This window comes from Orbicella franksi, chromosome 7, assembly GCF_964199315.1.
Source record: "Orbicella franksi chromosome 7, jaOrbFran1.1, whole genome shotgun sequence".
Taxonomy (NCBI): Eukaryota; Metazoa; Cnidaria; class Anthozoa; order Scleractinia; family Merulinidae; genus Orbicella; species Orbicella franksi.
This window is the reverse complement of record NC_138151.1, coordinates 25,724,508-25,740,451: the sequence shown is the minus strand read 5'-3', so window position 1 is coordinate 25,740,451 and position 15,944 is coordinate 25,724,508. Positions and strand designations below refer to the sequence as shown.

Here is a 15,944-nt window from a genome sequence, read left to right as displayed (position 1 = left end):
ATGGCTAATAAAATTATTTACTCGAACATCATTATATGGTTAACTTGAAAGGTGAAAACAATAACATCTGTTAAAAGCTGGTAATTGTGGATATGTTAAAGAATACCAGTGAAGTGGAGTTGATGTAAATGGTGGGTTTGCCTTTTTAAGTAGAGTAGAATATCAAGTCAAAAAATAATTTAGAAATTGCTCGTAGCTGTAATATTCTTGATATTTCTTTCATGGTCAAGTATTTCCAGTGATGAGGACTAGTTGTTGATAAGGATTATTTCATTTGCAACATAAAGTTACATGCAGTTCTATAATTTCTTACTGTATGTGTTTTCTTTTAATTCTCAGTTCCAATTTGTTTTAAAGCTGAACTGGCATCACGTCGTCGGAAGTACGGACCAGAAGAAGGAGTTAATCGAATAAATGTAGACAGAGAAACTCTGTGGGAAAATAGGATCATTACTTTTAAAAGCCCAAAATTTGACACCCGAGAAACTTTGCGTGTAAGGTTTGCTGGCGAGGCAGGATTAGATCCAGGAGGAGCAGGGATGGCGCAGTGGTGAGAGCGCTCGCCTCCCACCAATGTGTCCCGGGTTCAATTCACGGACCCGGCGTCATATGTGGGTTGAGTTTGTTGTTGGTTCTCCTCTCTGCTCCGAGAGGTTTTTCTCCGGGTACCCCAGTTTTCCCCTCTCTTCAAAAACCAACATTTCTCAAATTTCAATTCCATCCTTGAATGCACGGACATTTCTGAACGAGTTCTGTGAACTCCTTGGTGCTCCGCGGGTAAACAAATTACATTTACATTTACAGGTTTGAGGATGGAGTACTGCTTGCTACTTGCAAAAGTCACTTTTTCGAGGGAAGCATCCTTGTTTGAAGGGTCAACTGACAGATTTGTTCCCATCTACAATACATCAGCCATCCAATGTGACATTTTTGGATTGGCTGGAAAAATGATGAGCTACATGATTGTTCATCATGATGTGTCATTTTCTTGCATGAGCCCAGCTGTTTATGAGTATTTGGTAAGAGGGGATCTTCATAAAGCAGCACGATTGTCTTCTGTGTTGGATGTGCCCGATTGGGATATACGTGAAATCATTTCAAAGGTAACAATGTATGCAAATTATAACTGAAGAATTACCCTAATAGGTATGATTATCCACTTGCTGTATTGCATTTCTCTTCTTCAAGTAAGAGTCATCAGATCTTTAGTAAAGAGGGTAAAGGGGGTTCGCTAAAATTTGAACTGTGTTATAAGAAAGTTCCTCTGCATATACTTCAGTTTTATGAAGGCCAGTATTGACTTGTATAGCTATCATGAAGTAATAAAGGATGTAGAAGAGCAACACATGTTGTCCTTGGTTCACAAGTAACAACTCAACATAATCCATTCCGAATTTCTAAATTTAACTCATTCTTAAGGTTATTTTCTTATCCCCCTCTCTGATGGTAACACAAATAACTTGCAATGTATTACTTTTATTTGAAACATTTGCCATCATGCAAAATTTTTGTTTTTACAGTTTGACAGCTAAATGACATCAAAAGTGATGAAGACTTGAGGAACTTCTTACTGGAGAATCCAAATGTCCGTGACATATTGAATGTGGCTGGATGGGTCAAAAACATCACTATGGCAAACAAAGGATATGCTGTAATGAATCTCCTCATTCATGAAGTGCTCACAAAACGGAAGGTTCCTTTGGATCAGCTACGAAGGGGAGTGGATTGCTTGGAAGTTCTGTCTCTGATTCAGAAATATCCTGAGGAGATGAAAGTTTACTTTGTCAAGGCAGATGGTGAACACTTAACACCAGATATCGTAATCAAGAAAGTCTTCGCAAATGCAACAGGTGAAGAAGACAGTGAAGAGAAAGAAAGAGCACGAAAGTTCTTTATACAAAGTCTTGGTGCCTTGTATGATGGTAAGTATTTCTAAATTAAGGAGTAACAACAATGATGCTGCAACCCTCTTTGAAGCAGTGTATTGAACAAGAAATTGGGTTATGACCAAATTTTGGAGGAAAGCAGACAAGAGATCTCCCTTGTTGAAGGCACATAGCCACCTGGGAGGGTTGTGGATATTGGTCCTGAAGCAAGCCTGTTTGCCACAATAAATGATGAAATACATGATGGAAATTCATGCACACATTGTGGGTATTTTGTGTTTACACACTGTATGCCCCAGGGTTTTTTAATGAAAATGTGAAAATGGCTGATAAAGCGAGGAAACAAATTGCTGCAGAAATTACTCAGAATCCAAGCAATACCATTTACAGTGAGCGTTATTTTGCATTGGAGCATGTCTGCAAGCTTCCCCCTCTCTCCCCCTTCTCCTTTCACGGTTAATTCAGCGTGATGGGTACCTGTCTCCCTCGCTCACAACTCAGTTTCCAGGATTTGCCAGGATTATTATCATTATCATCATTGTCATTATCATTAATATTATCATTATCATCGTTATTGTTATTGCTATTGTTGTTGTTGTTGTTGTTATTATTATTATTATTATTATTAGGGTTAGAAAACAGAGGAAATTCTTAATGCAGAGTCCAACGTTGTATGTTACAACCATTTAAACCTGAATTTCAGTGTGAACTACAATTTATACTGATGGGTAGCAGTTGTCCTGTCGGTAATGATTGTAGATGACCAAAAAGGATTTTGACTAGATTTACAAAGTCCATGTTCATTCTACATGTAAGTGAATGAAACAGTCTCCCGCCATTAGGATTAGAAGAGAGGGTAGAATTAGTGTACAAGATTGATGGTTCTTCTACATTTTTTGCCTGTCTGCTCAAGCTTCAAGTCCCACTGGTGTTTGACTCTTTCCTTAAACTTTTATGAACAGGTCATCTTTGCTGTTGATTATGGGTACAGAGGCTTTGGGTGTGTTTAATAAAATACCTTTGTGAAAATATTTTTGGCAGTTATTACAGCAAAATTAAAAGTAAGCTGCCATTGAATTAGAGCCAATGTTTGCACTTACTTGTATAGTTGACAGTTGTGTTGCATTAGCTGAACAGTTTTGTAATTGGCCTTACAATGAAACTTAGGATTATACGGCATAGCCGTCAGTCAGTAATTTCTTTCTACTTCCATGACAGAAATTACAGCAATTGAACTTCAGTTTTAAAGCAGAAGACTTATGGGCACTAGAAACAAAAACACAAAAATAGGCTGCAATTAAGTTTTCCTTGTTATTGTTCAAGTTATACTGATGCGTTTCTTAATCTTCATATCCCCAGAGTTATTGGAAATGATAAATCTCCTTATATCAGTGCTTTCCAATGTCAAACACAAACTTAACAAATGTATAAGGAAATGTATAACAGATGGATAACAGAGTATGAAAAGTCCTCATGAGAGCCCTGAGATCTTTAGATTTAGAGGGTTAACAGTAGAGATCATTGCTTCTACTGGTCGGTGGTGGGATGTTAGGATTAAGAATTTCTTACAAGTAGAAAATATGTTGATGTTGATGTTGATAACTTATCTTGACTTATAATAATTATGCCAACAACCAAAACATAGACTTGTCGTTTACCAGATACCCAACTGATAAAGGGAAACCGGAATCTCTAAAAGTAAAGCGAGCAAACCTCGATGATGCACTGTCTTTGTACTTGAGATAGATGTGGAAAGTAAATAAAAAGTTTGTTCTTAAATGTTAAACAATTGCTTTAATTTTTCAGCCTTCTTCCTTTTCCTACAGTACAGCCTGATAACGGTATTTTTCTAATTGAAGACGGTATACATCACTAGCCTTTCACACAGATGTTTGAGGGGGACGAATTCATGATAAAGCCGTAAAAGCACCTGTGCCTGTGTGGGAGGCAATATGCATAACAACTAATATACAATTAATATAAGTGAAGTTAAGATGTAATAACATAATTATACATGCTTGATTAATCTCATGGTATACTTCAGGAATAGGGCATTGAAACTGTATAAAACAATACAGTACAGTGAACAATGACTTCCATGTACCCAGTGCCCAATTCCCAAAACAACCTTTTTGAAATGATTGTAAAATATTTTTTGCAAGTATACAGTGCATAATAACACCCAGTAAACTGAACGAACTCGAACACCTGAATATAGCAGTTTCCTTTGTCCTAATAATAAGCCTGACCTCCTTGAAAAAATGGCCAAGGGGGATGGAACTAATGGATTAATGGAATAGGGATGGATTAATGGACACGGTCATTTTCCGTTAGAGTCTGGATTAACCAGGTTTCACTGTACCTGAGCACTTACTCAGAGCCCACAGTAATGTGATACAAAAATGATGGATCAAAACAGACTATAAGATGATAAAACTAATAACTGATAAAAATAAATTTTAAGCCTAGGTTGGTATAAACCTGCATTCAAAGCAGCTTGGCCAAGTTCAGTAAAAGACCTAAACCTGAAAGGAACCTCAACCCATGGCCACTTGATATGGAAGGCCAAAGTACCCACACGTATAGTAAATTTTCAAAGGGAACTCTGTATTATGGCCAGGAGAATTCCCGAGGAAGAGGTAGCATACATAATTCATGTGTTACGGTAAGAGTAAAGTACTTAAAATATTTGCAAGTGTTGGGAAATCTGACTGTATTAACATTGTGGTTCTAAACCCTAACCCCAAAAGCACTAAACTCTTCACAGACCAGACCAATACTCTTTCTGTTTTGTTTGTGAATGGAATGCCATTTTCCTTGGAGGATATAAAAATGGTACAGAGGTACATGCCTAGTATACGACTTTGGCAAGTCACTCCTGATCCCATACAAACTACCTCCAGGATTCTGTGTACATTCAGTTTTACAACAAAGAAACCGCTTGCATGTACAGGTCAATCCCATAAACATTTGACTCCTCAAGTGGATTTACAGTTTTTTGCAGCAAATTCAGCATGTCTTGTTGAATCGGGCACCGTGGTGGGTCTACCTCAACCATGTTTACTCTTTCCACTGGACGAGGCCCATCCCAGTCCGCTCCATATAGATCAATGTTCTCTGGAACTGCTTCACCAATAGCTGGATCACGAAGAGCTGTTTGTCCTTCATTACTTGGGTTGATCATTCCATCGATCCATATCTTATTAGGACCTCCAGTTGTTTTCTGTGCGAATGGGACGATTATTAAATGCGGCGGCAAACTCCTTTAATGCATAATTGATGCGTGCTTTAAATATGTAATGCAAAACAAAAATGTGCTCATTGTTCTCCAAATCAAGACTTCCACTTTCCTCCAATGCGTAAAATACACAGTAAAATAGGAAAACAACACACCTAAACACCTCACGCCAGAGTCTCTCTATCCTCTGGTTCCTAGTAGAGGAGCCGGCAATAAAACTACCACGGCCGTCACCCCTTACTTGTACCATCAATGAAGCAACAATAGAGTTCTCACCCCCATGATCTCCTCGAACACGTGAAGGCCATCCAAATTCTTCTGCTGCATTTTGAAACAGATCACCTACTGTTTCTGAACGGTTGTTGTCAGCACATAGTAGGTATAAAATTCGTCTCGAAAAACCGTCGATGCAGCCATGAATAACGAACTTCCATCGAATTAGGGAATGATGGCCGTCAATGTGCCACAGAGAATTTGGCCCAGGAACGCTATATACCCTTCGCGTTATCACGCATTCCCACCTTAATGCAGTGTTTTCTGGATCAACACGAGTGAGTGACATCCTAATCCTATCTCTTTGAACCCTCAGCCCACGAGACCTGATAAAACCAATCAAATAGGATTCTCCTGTTGTGTTTCCATGCCGAGAAATATATCCTCTAATTAGGGCATCTAGTTCATCATCTGAAATATCCGAATATCGACTTAAGTGCTCCAGATTGTACTCTCTTACCCTTCTATACAAGGTCCAGCGCGAAATTCGTAACATCTTCGCAATATCTGTCCATGTGTAGGAAGCGTTCCGGAGGTCCTCTAGTAGTTCCTTCTCGATGTCAAAACGTGGTCTTCCCGGGTTTGCAGCAATCCAAAATCTGGCAAACTTACAGTCCTTCGTCTCATTTGGCTTACTTTTGCTCCCCAGTATTGGTATATATCTGTAACCAAACCACACAGCTGACCTAACACTTGACCAACGTTCCTGTCTAAATCCAGTTCCATATCAACTATTGCACGCAGGACAGATACCGCCATTTCTAGTCTGTTGAGGACTAGTGCCGCTTCGTGGAACCCTAAATCAGAGTTATTATCTTGGATTTCCGTCTCCATCAACAGGTTATCAATGGAGGAAAGTACGACCTCCCACGTAACCCCCACAATCGCCGCCATGTTTTTTTTTTTTTTTTAATGTAACTTTTGTGGATTCGCTGACCAATAGGACGGGGGATATTATTGAATAAAAATCGGGCGAGTTGAATAAAATTTTGACGGCGTGCACAAAAATTGGGAATTTTATTGAACAAAAGCATTGTTGAATATATTATCATTTACTGAATAACATAAAAATCATTGAACATAAAATGAGTTTTACTGAACAAAAATATGAATGACTGAATTAAAAATGAGTTTTACTGAACAAAAATATGACACATTGAATATAAAATGACGATTGCTGAACAAAAATATGAATCACTGAATTAAAAATGAGTTTAGTGAACAAAAATACGACACATTGAATATAAAATGACGATTACTGAATAAAAATATGAATGACTGAATATAAATTATATGTTATTAAATATTGCAACAATCCGACAACCATACCCCACCCTGCGCCGTATTCTTTTCACTCAGCGGCTGGTCAGCGGTCACGTTTATGAGGTAAACATGGCGATCACTTCCTGATTACCGTCCTTCTCGATCAGAAAATCAAAATACCAGCATTTATTTGTATATTTACTCGTAAAAGTCTTTGTCGTTATCGTATGAAAAAAATGTACAGGAAAATTGCAAATGAAAAGAATAGGGTTTAGTGATAAAAGGTCAGATCGAATCAAGGAATGAGCTGAAATTAACATAGTTCACTTGACAATTGTATGTCGGGCTTAAAAATGGACAACGTTAAAGATTGTACAATACTAGTTTTATTAACACCATAGGTAAATGACATTGGTCACTGTTATGGAAAATCATATTTTAGAGTCAGCTTTGTATAAAGCAATGATTATGCATGCATTCTTGGGAACTGCAAAAAATGATTTAGAACAAAAGTTCTAAGTATAGTGTTCATTCCGTGCAATGGGGTATAAATAAAAGGCTCTGGAAGAAAAGACACCTTATGTTATACCACTGATGACAAGCACAAAAGTCATATGGGTACCCAGGTTAAAAATATTTGAATAACTCTATTAATTAACCCAGCTCTAATTTAAAGGAAAAAAGATTATGAGAATAAAATAAAAGTTGTCTCTACGACGAAGCATGCCTTCACTGTTTAGACTGAGAGTCCTAAAGCTTTTTTAGCATGTATTCGAATATCTTATGACGATAACCCCGCCACCCACTCCACCCCGCGTCGTAATGTATTCACTCAGCGGCTGGTCGGCGGACACGTTTATGAGGTAAACATGGCGATCACTTCCTGATTACCGCCTTGTCGATCAGAAAATCAAAATACCACCGTGATATTGCCTCGAAGATGAAGCAGTTATGTTATTTGATTCGTACTTCACATTCGAGTCAAAGCTTAGGTGGCACAGGGTATTTTTTACGGTGGAATCGACGAGGGGAATTCGAACACTAGTTGTAGTGTTTAAATCGTTGGAAGAAATGGTCACATGGGGATGTAGGAATGGTAAGTTTTACGAACAATTTCTAATTTTGCCGCTTGAATTGAAAGTAAAGTTCATTTGAATGCTTTCGTATGTATTTCAGACGGTTTTAGATCTACCTGCTCGATTTATATCTGCTACACTTCATGTCGACAAGTCCCTCAAAATGGCGGCCAAACTTGGAGATTGCCGAAAATTAGGTAAGTTCACGGAGTTATAAAGTTTTAGTAAAGGTCGGGCCGCAAAGTTTTTTTCTGTAGTTACCTTTTCTATGGCACCTTCTTCCTAGCTATGTTAGTTGGATCAGTTAAGAACGCCTCACTTTTTCAAAAATTTACTTTGAATTTGATCGGTTTTCGCGTGTGACTTGAGTTAACCGATCAGGTGTCACTAAAGTCTTCTTGTTTTCTTGATTGAAACGTGTAAACGGTGTAATTCTGCGATGGATTTCTTTTGAGTTGTGAAACTCCTTCGAGTGCACGATGTCCACTGGATAGTTTTTCTCTTTTAAATACCCGTTCAATGGCCCTCTAGGGATTTCAGCTCGTTATCATCTCCGTTTCTTTTTGTGAACAAGGCGTAGAACTAGCTCAATACTCAAGACCTTGTCAAGTTCTTACGGTGCAATTTGTTTCAAGATATTTTCAAGATGGCGGGACTGGCACCAGCTTCGTAAGACGTTCGTTCATTCACTGTTTTGTAGTTTTGACTATGTTTATTTACAGCGACAGAGTTGAACTCTTGTGTTGCTTCGTTTGAAACTACCGGAAACCTGGAAACATCTACCTTTTTGAGGTGACTCTGAATTTGTTGTTGTGTGGTTTTCGTTTTTTTTTTTTTTTTTTTTTTATGTTTTACTGGACTCGGCATTATACGGATCTTGAGCAGATGTTGAAGAAAAAATCGCCAAAATATTCGTCGAAATGGCCACGGAAAGTTGGAAACTTCCATGAAAGAGGGTCTTTAACCTGAAGGAGCTTTTAATCGTCATTCAGAAACTGTAATTAATTAAATTCGTCAATTTTTTTGGAAAAAAACAACAATAAGAAAGTTTTGGCAAATATGGTAGTTGCAAAATTCAGCACACAATAGCTTTTTGCCCTTTCTTTTGATGAAATTTTATTGATTACTTTAAACTAACCTTGAAATCTGATTGGTTGTTTTGTTTTACTGTCCCATTCTCATTGGCTGAGAAAAAGATGCGATTTGGAGCAAAAAATGGTGCGATTCGTGATTAAATCGCACCACTGAGGGCCAATCAGATTGCAAGGACAACCAGTGATTTCAAAACGGATTTAATAAGGTCGTTAATTGTACCAGCTGTAGTGCAGAGGGGAAGTGGAAGGGGCGTATTCGATAGCACTGAATATCGATTTAGTTACGTTCGCATGCTTCATGAGAGACTCGCCAGAATACTCCTTCTTGTTCCCAGAGCCAAGAGGACCGAAGGAACGGAGATGCTCCTCGTCTTGCTTAGGGTGTGAAAAAAAGATTTTGGAACGTAATAGTTCATCAATTAGTTGATGTTTCTTGGATAAAATGTCGCCGAGTATATTAACCGTTAAAAAATCATTTTGAATTTTGATGTTTGTGATCTCCGATATTCATTGTGTTTGTGGGGTGTAACTCGTTAAAAAAGTACTGGCTTTAGACTCATTCTTCACTGTTTTGGATCGACGTTGGACGATCCGCACCTGGATAAGAGCCCACCTGGCGAGGGGGACTAGGTCGAGGTGGAGTTGTTTGTTTTCTTCCCATTCCCTTATCCTTGTTTGTTTGTTTTCTATTTTGCGCCGACAGGCTGTGATCTTTATTAAAATTGTTATGATTAAAAAGTTAGTGAAAAGACCACGAGGTTGATCTTGAATCAAACCAGCTGGTCTGTTTGCTCGATCAATTTGGTAAAAGGCCACTGGACCTTCGGACACTCAGTTACAAATACCTGGGAGAATTCAGTTCATGAACGAACAAATTGCTTTAGAAGTTGTGCCTAAGGGCTAAGCTTGCTGATCTCGCTCAGGTGCAACGTGGGCAGGGCTAAAAGACAGCAAACGTTTTTCAATGTTTTAGTATAACTCTCATTAATTTTTAATCTTTCAGCAAATGAACACACCTCAATAATTGTCCTGAGATCCGATAAAACAAGAACATTCAATTCAAGAAGCACTTGGCTATCCTCGCGAGCTCGCGCTGGGTGTGAGCAGATCTGTATCGTTATTCTCACCGCCTACACACTTTCATTTATTTATCCACGACAAAAATATTCGGCAACGGTGACGCAGTCGTGTCTATGAATTGAAAACCAAAACCCATTCAAAGCCATATAATGAGTTTTCCTACACACCACATTGTCTACCCCTCTCAATAGAACAATTGGTTGAAATTTTATGATTAAAAAGTCCGTGAAAAGACCACGAGGTTGATCTTGAATCAAACCAGCTGGTCTGTTTGCACGATCAATTTAATAAAATGCCACTGGACCTTTGGGTACTCAGTTACAAATACCTGGGAGAATTCAGTTCATGAACGAACAAATTGCTTTGTAAGTTGTATCTAAGGGCTAAGCTTGCTGATCTCCCTCAGATGGGATAAAAAATCCACGATAAAAATATCCGGCAACGCTGATGAAGTCATGTCACAAAATTGAAAACCAATACCCAATTATAGCCATATAATAAGTTTTCCCGCACACCACATTGTCTACCCTTCTCAACAGAACAAAATAAGAGTCTGACCTTGTGAGAGGTTATGTCAGTATGGCAGACTACTGTTTTCAAGCTTAGTAGCAACACGGAAGAATTCGCAAAATTCGTTTACTAGTTTTCTCCCCCAGGAAAAACCCTATAATGCCGCGACAATGTAGAACTATTAAACAATGGACCAACAAAGGCGAAAAATAGCTGTGTAATATGTAACCGTTCTGTTATACAAAAGGGAAACGGCATTGTCCTTTAGGCTGTTAAAATGACCTGTAAAGAAAAACTTACTATTGTAGTGCATACAACATGGCTGAGCGATCACAAACAGCAGCTCATAGAATAGCACAGTATTAAGTACGGCCGCTATTACCATATCCAATTAATGTTGATTGAAGTCCAATTTAACTTAATCGATATGCAATAAGTGGCTTAATTGGTTTTCGAGCTCTTAACAACGAGCTTCTGCGGATACTGAGTCACCTTCTTTGCCGTTGAGGGACAAAGAAAAGTCTGCACGACAAGTGAAGGTGAATAACTTGTTCTTGACATTTTGAAATCGTTATTAGAGCGGTTTTCATTTGAGTGTCGAAATTAATTAGACAACTACTTTGGTTTTGGTTTTGGTTTTGGTTTTGGTTTTGGTTTTACTGCGGTTTGAGATTAGCTGAGTAGTCTAATTGATAAGTAATTGGTTTGGTTTTACGAAACTTAATTGAAAACCGCTCTAACATGTCTTTTATTTATTTTTTCATAATTAGAGCCTGATACTGTTGATTTCTTTTTATCTGACTAGAATTAATTATTATTTATAATACGTCGTTGACTAAATGCCCTGCAGTCTGAAATTTTCACAGATTTTCGATAGAAAGCGTTATTCAAACCTTCGGAGAGTGTTCTATGTTTGCTTCGAAATGCTAAGCAATTCCACAAATCATTTCGGTGTACTATAAAATCTCCATGTTCTCGACACTTAGGAAATTTATAGCTGAACTCTCTGATAGATACTAAGACAATTTCAAGAAAAAGACTCATCCAAACGCCCTGAGAGTACTCTGTGGCTGTTAAGAAATGTCAATCGATTCCTAGAATTACTTTGATATGTAGTATAGACAAATCTTTCGAGCTTGGGCATGATATCAGTTCGCCACTGATGTCTATTTCGGTTAAGCTCAAGTGTGCTCAATTGTTAAATAATTGCGACGGAACAAATTCCTTAAACCCCTGAAAAGTTCTGTAAGAAATTGCCAACGATTCAAAGAACTCTTTTGGTTTTCCAGTTTACGAATTTTCCAAGTTTTAGCATGCTACAAAATGCATGTTTTCGACGCTTTATGGTCAGACGTATCTGAACAAACATAGAATAGGATAAGGGCATATCGTCACTGCGGGCATATGGGCATGTGGTCACTGAACTATAACAAGCGCTACCTTGTTATGTTCCTGAGAGATCACAGTACAGCTTCTTTCTCAACTCAGAAACTTTCAAAATAGAAGATTCTTGGCATAACAAAAAACCAGTACAACTGAGGAAAAAAAAAATATCATGTAATACGTGAGACTCACAACGAAAATAGCGGTCGGTTACGGTGGACTGTAATTCTCAAAGTGTGAAATAGTGCGTGTACAACAGGCGTGAAAGAGATATACGTATATTTTTATTATTATTATTATTTTTTTTTTTATTAGTTATTTTTTTTATGGAGCTCTTGCATCACTGACGACATCACAATAGTTGCAAGAAGGGTGCCATGTATGTTAAACTAATTTTCCAGCAACTTTTACCAGTAAAAGTAAAAGACGTCCGAAAAGTTAACTTGATATAATTAGAACAAGAGTTCATAGCAGTTGTTGTCGTTGATTTTCGGCCCGAACATTAGCGTCCTTCCGCAGGACAAAAAGATAGCGTTTCCATACTGACCTCAGTGAATTTGCTTGAATAACTTGAAAACGGAAAGACCTGGAACTCAACCTAGAAGATCAACTTTTAATCATCTATGGTATTTCAAATTTCCTGACTTCTTTTATTCAGTGGTTTGGATTTTACAGTTGTGAAAATGACAGTGAAAACCGTCAGTTGAGCGTTACAAATACACTATTGAATTAGTTGTCGGCTACATTAGAGAAGGTGAAAGTGAATTTTTAATCAAAATCATGTTTTTTTAATGAGTTGAATTGACAAGCCAATCTATCCAGAGCGTCGCTTGTGGAGACACATGTCTGAATTTTTATTTTTATTTTTTATGCAGTTCTTACACCACTGACGGCATCACAATAGTTGCAAGAAGGGTGCCATTTATGTTAAAAAACTTTTACTAGTGCCTAGTGAAAGACGTCCGAACAGTTAACTTGTTATAATTAGAAGAAGAGTTTATAACGATTGTTGTAGTTGATTTTCAGCCCGAACATTAGCGTCCTTCCGCAGGACACAAAGATGGCGTTTCCATACTGACCTCTATGAATTTGCTTGGATAACTTGAATACGGAATATCACACAGACCTAGAACTCAACCTGAGACTTTTAATCATCTATAATATTTCAAATTCCTGACCTCTTTAATTCAGTGGTTTTGATTTTACAGTTGTGAAAATGACAGTAAGAACTGTCAGTTGAGCTTTACAAATACATTAGTTAGTTGTCGGCTACTTTAAAAAGGGTGAAAGTGAGTTTTTAATCAAAATCAATAAGTTGATGGATGAACCGACATGCCATTGTCGTTTGTGGAGACAAACGTCTGAATCACGCATGTCTATTTTTCCACGTGCGATACGATTTTGACAAAGCGCGTGTTTCTTCGTGACTAGACCCCTGATGCTCAGACAGAGGACGACGTAGCCTCGTACAGCCCCTAAATACAAAGAAAGCTCGTATTACGTGCGGGAACGCTTGCCGCGCAGGCTACACAAGATCCTGTGTAGGAAAATAGCGTTGCATCGGTACCGTGCCCTCAAAGTCGCACATTCAACTATATCCTTGTTTTGGCGTTTTATCGGGCGGCAAATAAGATAACATAAAATGTAAACAGTCACAGACTTGTGTTTAGCCAGGAGACCAAACGAAGGATGCTCTCTTTTTCCTTTATCATCAGTTATTGCAGTCAAGAACTCCGCTTTTAGGCTTGGCTAAATCTATATATTACGTTTCCTTCTGGGTTAAAAGGCCTCGGTTAGCCTCCAAAAATTACTTGAGTGTTTAACACTTCCCGTTTGGTCGTTCTTTGTATCAGGTGTAGCGCATAGGGGAAGTGAGAGGGGCGTAGTCGACACCACTGAATATCGATTTAGTTACGTTTGCATGCGTCATGGGAGACTCGCCAGAATACTCCTTCTTGTACCCACAGCCACGAGGACCGAAGGAAAGGAGATGCTTGTCATCTTGCTTAGAGTGTGGAAAAAGATTTTGGAACGTAATAGTTCATCAATTAGTTGATGATTCTTGGACAAAATGTCGCCTAGTATATTAACCGTTAAAAAATCATTTTGAATTTTGATGTTTGTGATCTCCGATATTCATTGTGTTTGTGTGGTGTAACTCGTTAAAAAAGTACTGACTTTAGAATCATTCTTTACTGTTTTGAATTGACGTTGGACGATCCCCACCTGGATAAGAGCCCACCTGGCGAGGGGGACTAGGTCGAGGTGGAGTTGTTTGTTTTCTTCCCATTCCCTTATCCTTGTTGTTTTTTTTATTTTTTGTTGTTTTCTATTTTGCGCCGACAGACTGTGATCTTTATTGTAATTTTTATCATCAAAAAGTTAGTGAAAAAAGCACGAGGTTGATCTTGAATCAAACCAGCTGGTCTGTTTGCTCGATCAATTTGGTAAAAGGCCACTGGACCTTCGGGCACTCAGTTACAAATACCTGGGAGAATTCAGTTCATGAACGAACAAATTGCTTTGGAAGTTGTGCCTAAGGGCTAAGCTTGTTGATCGCGCTCAGGTGCAACGTGGGCAGGGCTAAAAGACAGCAGAGATTTTCAATGTTTTAGTTTAACTCTCATTTTTTATCTTTCAGCAAATGAACACACCTTAATAATTGTCCTGAGATCCGATAAAACAAGAACATTCAATTCAAGAAGCACTTGGCTATCCTCGCGAGCTCGCGCTGGGTGTGAGCAGATCTGTATCGTTACTCTCGGCACCTAAATACGCTCATGTATTTATCCACGATAAAAATATCCGGAAACGCTGATGAAGTCATATCAAAAAAGTGAAAACCAAAACCCAATTAAAGCCATATAATGAGTTTTCCCGCACACCACATATTCTGCCCTTCTCAATAGACCAAATAAGAGTCTGACCTTGCGAGACGTTATGTCAGTATGGCAGAATACTGTTTTCAAGCTAGCAGCACGGAAGAATTCGTTTGCTAGTTTTTCCCCCAGAAAACCCCCTTTGATGCCACAACAATGCAGAACTATTATAAAATGGACCAACAAAGCCGAAAACAAAATAGCTGTTTAATTTGTAATCGTTCAGTTACATAAAAGGGAAACCACATTGTCCTTTAGGCTCTTAAACTAATGACATGAAAAGAATAACTATTGTACTGCATACAACATGGCTGAGCGACTAGAAATAACAGCTGACAGAATAGCACATTACGTAAGGCCGCTATTACCATACCAATTAATGTTGATCAAAGTTCAATTTAATTTTATCGATATGCTATAAGTGTCTTAAGGTGGTTTTCGAGCTTTTCACAACGAGCTGCTACGGATACTGAGATATCTTATCTGCCGTTGAGGAACGAAGAACAGTTTGGACGACAAGTGAAGGTAAATATCTTTGAAATTGTTGTTAACATGTCTTTTAATTATTTTTTCAAAATTTGTGCCTGACACTATTAATTTTCTTATCTACCTAGAGTTGATAGTTGTTTTTAAAACATTTTTTGAATAAATGCCCTGAAGTGTGAAATTTTCACAGATTTTCAAACTTTTGGAGAGTGTTCTATGTTTGCTTGGAAATGCTAAGCAATTCCACGAATCATTTCGGTCTAATACAAAATCACCATGTTCTCGACACTCAAGAAATTCATGGCTGGACTCTCAAATAGAGACTATGACAATTTGGAGAAAAAGACCCATTCAAAAGTCCTGAGAGCACTCTATGTTTATTGAGAAACGTCAGTTCATTTCTAGAATTACTTTAATACGTAGCGATGATAGACGAATCTTTTGAGCTGGGCATACTATCAATTCGCCAAGTCTATTTCGGTTAAGCTCAAATGTGCTATACACGCGGCAGTCAGAAGTTGTTACATAATTGCCACGGAATGAATTCCTCAAACACCTGAGAAGTTATGTTAGAAATTCTTCCCAGCTACTTGACGGGCATATGGTCACTACGTTGACCTTCATAGCCCCCTTATCGAGCAGTCCATATTTAAGAGCTAGAAAGAGCTCCTCTGTTACGTTCCTGAGAAATCACAGCTTCTCTCTCCACTCAGATATTTTGAAAATGGAAAATTCTCGGAATAGCAAAAAACCAGTAAAACTGAGCCCAAGAAATT

The 15,944-nt window shown here is 38.2% G+C and overlaps 1 protein-coding gene and 1 pseudogene across 1 annotated transcript; one reads left to right on the top strand and one right to left on the bottom strand.

Moving 5' to 3' along the window:
- Positions 1–812: 812 nt before the first annotated feature.
- LOC145493692 (G2/M phase-specific E3 ubiquitin-protein ligase-like) lies at positions 813–2,844 on the top strand. Its single transcript, XM_081473158.1, has 3 exons — positions 813–1,103; positions 1,529–1,922; positions 2,729–2,844. The coding sequence occupies exons 1-3, from the start codon at positions 813–815 to the stop codon at positions 2,842–2,844; spliced, it is 801 nt and encodes a 266-aa protein (XP_081329284.1).
- A 1,337-nt stretch (positions 2,845–4,181) lies between these two features.
- On the bottom strand, positions 4,182–6,282 carry LOC145493131 (uncharacterized; annotated as a pseudogene).
- Between the last annotated feature and the right edge of the window lie 9,662 nt (positions 6,283–15,944).